Source organism: Lipophrys pholis, assembly GCF_963383615.2.
Source record: "Lipophrys pholis genome assembly, chromosome: 18".
Lineage (NCBI taxonomy): Eukaryota > Metazoa > Chordata > Actinopteri > Blenniiformes > Blenniidae > Lipophrys > Lipophrys pholis.
In genome coordinates, this window is record NC_137646.1 from 14,353,917 (window position 1) to 14,361,970 (window position 8,054).

The window sequence follows — 8,054 nt, forward strand, 5'->3', positions numbered from 1 at the left end:
ATTGATTAATCACTAAATGTTCACTGGTATTTGGGACGGCTGAGTAGACACCTCTGTTAGTTCATGGCTATCATATTTAATTCGTATCTAAAGGTGGTTTCCTACTTAATCTTTTGACTTCCCTGTCCTCTCACCCTCTCTACTCCCTGTGTGACTCATAGTTTACGTCAGCTTTTCTCTGTATCGGTAATCCCCACACACCCTCCTTCCACCGCCTCCTCCTCCTCCGCCGCCTCCTCCTCCTCCTCCTCCTCCTCCTCCTCCTCCCAACAGCCTTTCCTACACTGATATGGTTTTATAGTCATTTCCATTTGGAATCATGGCCAACAATCACAAACACTTCATTGTGTCTGTCTCTGTTAGACAAGCCTTTGCAAAGGTTATGGAGACCTTCCCGAATCTCCCTCCTGCAGTGAAGTTACTGTAACAGTATCGCGTCATTATAAACAAAAGTCTTAACAATAAAGATAAAAAAAATCGAAGCTAAGATAAAAGCTAAACTGGACATTTTCTTGAAATGATGAATTTAAAAAGAAATGTCACACTTAGATTATGATGGTAAGCTTGTAAAGCAAACAACGTCACAGACCGATAAGAGATGTAACTTATTCATCTTTGTTAACAGCTCCTTCCCAGACTGAAGCTCATTGTGTTCTACAAAGAAATCCTTTGACAATATAAAATTGTTCTTCATTCAGTTTGAAAATGCAATGACCTGCTGTCTTGGTTCATTTAAAATAAACATATTGAAATGTTTTACCTTTAGTCCATGCCTTTTCAGTGTTGGAGCTGAACGTAAATGTGATATTGTCAAGATATTATGTGATCTATTTCTTCGTATATTTTTACTAAATGTATTTTTAAAAGACTATATATGATGTGAATAAAATACTTGTTTGATGAGCACATATCAAACTATTTCATAGATATTTACTTCTGAACTTTAAACTTCATTATGTATCACAGCTGAACGAGCCCAATTATAGACAGTAATATAAAGACGGAAAACACAAGGAATGTAATAACTGTACAAGAAGTTTTCCTGTGTTTTTGTGTAAAATACAACTCATTATGTAAACATAAGAAGCGATTAATAACAAATAAACTAAATAAACATGTGATTTTCTCCCCATGAAAAAAAAACTTTTTACCATAAACGATCAATGCTTTTTACAATTGTTGAAATCGAGTGTTTGATGGAATCACGTCGGAGTGACTAATTTGTTTTAAATAAAATAAAGTGCAACAATTTAGGTTACAGCAGTAAGTCAGTGTAATAAACACGTAAGTGACCTCTTTGTAATACCTTATGTGTCGCCCTGTTCTTTTGACAAGGACACCACTGATATATTGTGGCCTCTATGCATCAGGAGACGCTCTGCCGTTATGCCGAAACAATCTTCTTCTTTTGAACAGAATAACCTGTTTTGTTTTCCACTTTAAAGTGCAGCAAAGGTGTTTGATTTAAATAGAATTCAGGTGACTTGTCCCGGTCAGATAATTGACTTTGTCCATCTTTGGACCTTCAGAAAGTATTTTCCTTTTCCTTCAGTGAGTCTTCTAATTGTAGTTTTACAAATCTTTACATGGTGTGAATAATCAAATGTTACGATACGTCATCTTATCTAATCTTGATTACTGAGCGATAAGACTGTGTGATAATAATGTTACAGGATTCAACAGACGGAGTCCGAGTTCAAGTTTAACTTCTACATAAATTAGAAATTCAAGAAAACCCAAAACTTTAAAAACATCTTTTTGATGCAGAATAATAACTTTCTCACCAATGTTTCCCGATCGTTGCAACACCTGGCAAGTCAAAGCGCTCTACAAGCTCATCACAATGTGTTTAAACTTAAGGGTACACTGTTGGTGCATCAAAATGAAAAATAGCAATCACACTTTTACTTCCTTACTTCAAAAGAATACGATAAAGCATATACAAGTTATATTGTGTGATAGAGATTCACAAAATGGTCCTTTTTAAAAAATATCCAGTGTCATGTGCTCTTATATTCAGAGTGGGGCAGTGATATGCCTTCTCTTATTGTCTTATTCCAGAAAACATCTCCAGAAAATCATAGAGCATCGAAGAAGCAACAGATCGTCTGGTGAATATTGATAGCAGCACATTAATTAAAAATACTGCAGTGACTTGAACATGCGTTCAGCAAACTATTCGTGAGAGTTTTATCGTTTATTTGTTCCAGTCATGTCAAAGCCTTGAGGATCACCTAATGACCACTGAAGCCGTCTCTCAGCCAGATCCTCTCTTCACGAGGGCATTCAGCACAGGTTTCCACCATTTCAGTACATCCTTGGAGGCTCTTGATGAGCTTTAAGTCTCATTTTTGTCTTTTGGTGGGAAATACAGTGAATCACAGTCGGGCCTGTATACATCTTTGCAGACATCGGTGTACAATAATGGCATTGGTTGGCCTGAAAGAGTCAAAGAGACGAGAGTAAAGCGGTTGAACAAGCATGAACTGCTTTACTCAGCCTGAATGTTTCCTTTGACTCGTTTGATATAATTTAGCTTTTTGTTTTGGGGAAGAGCATCAGACTAAAAACCCAGCCAGGTTTTTTGTTTTGTTTTTTTTGTTTGCAGTTCTGTGGTAATTCTGGGTTTTTAAAATACGTGACGTAATCTGGTACTTTAAAATGTTTATTCAAGCGTCCGGCAACACATTGTGTCACAGGGAGCGACCATCCTCAGTTCATAAATTAACTCCTCTCAATGCTTCCACATTGACACCAATGTCAGGTCACAAGGAAAATATGTATTGCTCTGGCACTGGAGCCGAGCTTTTGGGAAACAGTGTGTCAAATACTATAGTTCCTTCTTCTATTGAGAATTTACAAGAGCCAATATTGAACTCAATCACAGCGAATAACTCGTGCAGGGCGACCATAGAGGAGGTATTTTTAAGTTTTAAAGCTTTTGATGCCAAGTGGAAGAAATGTTTCAAAAAAAGAAAATGTCCTATCAAAGAACTATTTATCTGTGTTCCTATTCTGAAAACATTTCAGTTCATTTTCAGAGGAGAGATTTGAAGCTGTTGAAGGTGTAATAAATCCAATGGCAGCCTCGTCTCAAACATCAACATATTCCAATCTGTCTTTCTTCTGTCTTGTGTTTTTCTTTGTTTATCTTCACATCACCAAGGGTTTAATTACTGCTGCGCAAACCACAGAGATGCCCCACCAGGGGACTGGGTGAGGAGAAGTAAAACTCATGTGAGGCGAGCAAACACAGCAGGTTGCTAGTGAGCCAAGCTCAGACACGTAGTAGAGAATCAAGGTACGAATCGGCGAGTTGGAGGAGGGACGAGGACGCCGTGCCAGGGTGAGATCCGCCCGAGCGTGAGAGGACCTGTGCACAGGTGTGAAAGTGAAAGCACCGGGACTGGAGGCGGGACTCAACGGGAGGCCTGATCAAAAGACTGCGCCGCAGGTAAGGTGGCTCTCCTATCTTGTGTTGTGTGACGATGGAGCATTTCCAGTTTCATACAGTCACAATGAAACCGACCCATTTATAAACGACACCCTTTCAGGTTCGGTCAGGTTTCAAAATGTCCTATTTTCTCTTTCTCTTAATACATGTTTTCAAAGTTTTTGCTGATTCAAAATCTTCCTTCTGGCTTTATGCTTGAGTGCATGTGTGTTGCCATGAACCAATCCAAAGGAGACCCCACCTGGCCCACCTGCTAAGCAACAATCCCCCTCATGAGAAAACCACCGGTCGCCTTGTAACTGTCCCCTGTGATCAACAGGCGCTACAACAACTGTCAGTAAACAAAGACACACTTGTTCTATCAGTCGTAAAAACTCATTATCAGCTGAGAGACATGTAAATAAGCGAGCTGACTGGAAGGTGTGACTTGATCTGATTGTGATATTATGTCTAAGATTATGACCAATATCATCTTATATGTCAATGATCCATATATTATCAGTTCAACACCCAATGCCTTTAATAATCTGAGAGAACTTCTAAATATTACCAGTATTGCCATCTATATTTCAGCTTAAAAAAATGCACTGGTTTCATTCGATACATCAAACTCTAAAAGGGTAAAGGGTTTATTTATCTGACGGTCATTTTATTTAATCCTAACAAACATTTCATATGTAACATTTTTAACCCACAATGTGGTTTGAATTGATTTACATAAATGCTTTTTGAAAGAGTTTAAAAGGGCAACGATTCACGAGCAAGAATGTTTGAGTCTGTGTGGAGTTTGCATGTTTATTTTGGTGTGAAGGTGTGTGATGGTCTGTTCCTCTGTGTCTGCTATGTGATGAACTGGTGACCTGAGAGGATCAGCTCCAACACCCCACGACTCTGCAATGTGGACCACGACTGAAAGAAACCTTTGAATAGGCCTAATAAATACCATGAACATTCTCCTTTTTTAGACCAAGGTTAAAAAATTAACATTTGATGAGAAATGGCTTCACAAACAATGAACAAGTTAAGAATATCTGAAGACAAATAAATTCAATTTCAAAATTATGCTATTTTTAACATTGCTTGCAAACATTTCAGCCTGGCTTATCTGCCTTTGCTCGTTAGGAGCTGGTATCAGTTTGACCACACTAACAGTTTCTTTCAGCTGTTCTCAAGGACAGATCAACCAAGTTTTAGCCTTTTTACACCGTAAAGACACTTTTATCCATTAAAGCCTGTTTAGCTGCTTTAGTCACTTTTACTCTTTAAAACACTCTCACCTTTTCTGTTTTTAACTTTTAACCTTTACTGTGTTTGCTGATTTAGCCATTTGAGCTGTTCAGTTTAAGTACTATTTCTTGTAAATGGCTGTTTTTTGATGATTTAAGCCTACTTTTATTTATATTTATAGATAGATCGATACAAGCTGTAGGTACTAAAACTATGTCTTAGGTTTCATTTATGACGTCCTATAACTACAATTTAAAATGATACACAGTTTATTGCATTTTTTGACCTGGTTTAGTCCTTCTTTTAGTTATTTCATCTCTTTCACTTTTTCCTTACTTTTTTTTTTTTTTTTTAACTTTCACTGTTTAAGCAATTTTAGCAATTTTAAGCCATTTTATATTTTTTCTAGCTTAGCATTTTTAGCCCTATGATGGATAACTGACTGGTCCAGGTGTATCTGGTGTTCCAGGTGCACCTGGTGCATCTGGACCACTAAAAAAATAAAGTTAAAAAAGAAATCTTAGAAATCCTCTTTATCACAGTAAATTCAATGCTAGTTTTCAAAACTGCGCCACTAATCTTTCCCCCTAGGCCTCAGGATTGTCCTATGTCTGCTAATCTTACTAAAACAATATGCACGACAAATAAAACACAGTAGCTGCTTTTATAGAAAATGTGAAGTTCATGACATTCGTGGGTCATTTGTCTCAAATCCAGCAAAGTACACAAAGTGCAAGCTGCACAGCTGTTGTCACATACTCCTACAAATAACTTAAGCACTGTTACAACAATGTTGGATTTGATATGCATGTTGAATTATTGGCCAACCATTCCATAATTGTGTGAAGGCCTGAAAATAGTGGCCAAAAATGTAATGATGTTTCAAACTAATCACGAGTGTCTTCATTGACAGTGCTTCTGAAGCCCAGCATGCTCTGTATCTGCTTTGAGACTTAACATCTCTAAAAGCCATTGGAAAGACAAAACATTACACTATTTCAATCATTACACTATTAAATAACTTGGATAAAACAAGCCTCAGTAAGAAAAATGGGCATGCTCAGACTCATGACCATAAAGAGAAAGAACGGCAGTGACTTATCACTTCCTTTCGAGGGGGTTTGGGTTTCTTTTCCCATGTTTTGTTTTCTTAACTTGCCGGACACGGCCTCAGTGTATTAGTGCAGCCTGACACACACTGCATGCAGCTGAGGAAACGTTGAGCGGGTGGGGGTTATATGCTGGATGTCTGTGAGGGTAAACGGATGAGTGCTATGACTCATGAGCTCTGGAATCTGTTCATAAAACGTAGGAGAAACAAAGCAGCATCCCTGAGAGAGCAGACTGGTGCTCCAGAGCTATTTCAGCCTCTGGGGCTCTTTTCAACCTGATGTTGATTTTAAGGCCATTTTGTCTTTACAGGGTTTTTTTTTCCAAGATTCACCCAGTGATTGTTCCCTGCCTCATCCCTGAGCTCACACTTCAATTCCCAACGACCAGTTTCCTACTATGCCTGGCGATGTTGCCCCTGCTCCACAACGGGAGGACCCAGCTGCTGCAGCACCCAGCGCCGGCCCCGGGGAGCCCATGGATGTGGAGTGCCCCATCTGCTACCAAGAGTACAACCCATACAACAAATGTCCCCGGATGTTGGAGTGCCTACATGTTTTTTGCACAGAGTGCCTCCAGAGGATCCAGCTCTGCCCCAGCGAGCCCGGTAACGCCCACAGCCCATGTGCCATCCCCTGTCCCCTCTGTCGCCACTTGACCCCACTGGAGACCGGGGATGCCCTCACTTTACCCTGCAACTCCGGCATCCTGTCCAGGCTGCCCCCCGTGGCCTTCCGCCTGCCCGTGACAATGGCGGCCCGCCTGGCCACCGTCACCCAGAGGGTGGTGCTCTCCCTTGAGGGCGAGGACAGGGACACCCGCTTCATCATCCTGCCCACCGTGAGCCTGCGGGTGCAGCAGATGCACCCAGACAGGCCGTATGGCACGGCGCCAGGCCTGGTGGGTGAAGAGGAGGTCATGGAGCAGAGTAAAAAAACACTCTTCTGTGTGCAGCTCCTGGCCATCGTCTTCTGGGTGGTGTTTGTGGTCATCTGTGTGGTTGGTGTGGTGTTTGGGCCACATTTCTTAAAGATTAAATTTTAATAGAAAATAGTGTTTTAAGTATTAAAAGTATAAAGTTGTGAAGCACTCTGGGGTGAATGAATCATATAATGTAGTTGCACACTATTAATTTGAGATAGCCTGAAACAAGTTGTTCTTTATGTGCATATTAATGGAGGTTATTCTGACTCCTGTAGTTGTAATTCATCTTGTAGTTGAATCATTTTCTGTTTTTTTAGTCTGAGAAAACCCCATTCAAGCCAGGCCTGTGGTACGAGTACAACAGATAAACAGTTCCCTCTAGTGGTTCGTTTGTAAATAAATGAATTCCACTCATGTCTGTCACATTTATAGGAGTGCGTTTCATTCACCCTTTTATGCCTTTTTTCTTTGTTTTTTGTCTCCATCCAATCTATGTGCTGTTATTATACAGCTGATGATTGCTCCAACAATGAATCACTTCAATAAATCTGCTGTGTGTCGCACATTCATACTGTGTCATATACTTAACTTATTGAAGATAAAACTATCTTATTTAACATCCTGTACGTGTGTCATAGAGTATTTTTAAATGCAATTCCCATAATTGTAATTTCCTTTCGAAGTCAAAATAATTGTTCTGGGTGCACCCTGGACAGTCCATCACAGGGCGAACACGGAGGGAAAACATGATTTGCAAATATATACACAAATATACAGACTCAACCCACAAGCCTCTCAATATAAGATCACATTACTGAAGTCCACTTGTGTGTTTCAAGGAACTACTTAGCAACAGCAGTTACTTAAAAAAAACAACCCAACAACTTCACAGCTGTTACTTTCTTTGTCCTTTTTTGTCAGAAAGGTCGTCCTCCAGCCGGATTGGACACTGCAGCGGGTTGGTTTTAGTACCCAGGGCCGTATGTTTGACATTCCTGGTTTGGTCTAATGAATTAATGCTAATTATAAATGTTAACAGCCTGGTGTTCACCAAACAATCTGCCACTGAACACCACAAAAACAAAGGAGCTCATATGGGACTTCAGGAAGCACAGAGCTGTTGTATTGCACTATCTCTGTTACATTTTTGTTCATTTGCACTTTGAGAAGGGTCGCTCTCCAATTTGCTTGTACATTCCATCCATCCATCCATCCATCCATCCATCCATCCATCCATCCATCCATCCATCCATCCATGTGTGTGAGAATAAAGAAAATGTTTGGGGGGGGTCGGCGGCTGGGAGGGGACGTCGAGGAGCAGGGAGTGCGTGATGACGTC

General features: G+C 40.2%; 1 protein-coding gene across 1 annotated transcript; it reads left to right on the forward strand.

Annotated features, from left to right (window-relative positions):
* Positions 1 to 3,248: 3,248 nt before the first annotated feature.
* Positions 3,249 to 7,283, forward strand: LOC308123480 (uncharacterized protein). Its single transcript, XM_080485989.1, has 2 exons — positions 3,249 to 3,454; positions 6,104 to 7,283. The coding sequence occupies exon 2, from the start codon at positions 6,191 to 6,193 to the stop codon at positions 6,833 to 6,835; it is 645 nt and encodes a 214-aa protein (XP_080342115.1). The 5' UTR covers positions 3,249 to 3,454; positions 6,104 to 6,190; the 3' UTR covers positions 6,836 to 7,283.
* The last annotated feature ends 771 nt before the right edge of the window (positions 7,284 to 8,054 follow it).

Excerpts from the sequence above, each read along its gene's own strand:
- LOC308123480 (XM_080485989.1), top strand. The coding sequence starts at position 6,191 with ATGCCTGGCGATGTTGCCCCTGCTCCACAACGGGAGGACCCAGCTGCT.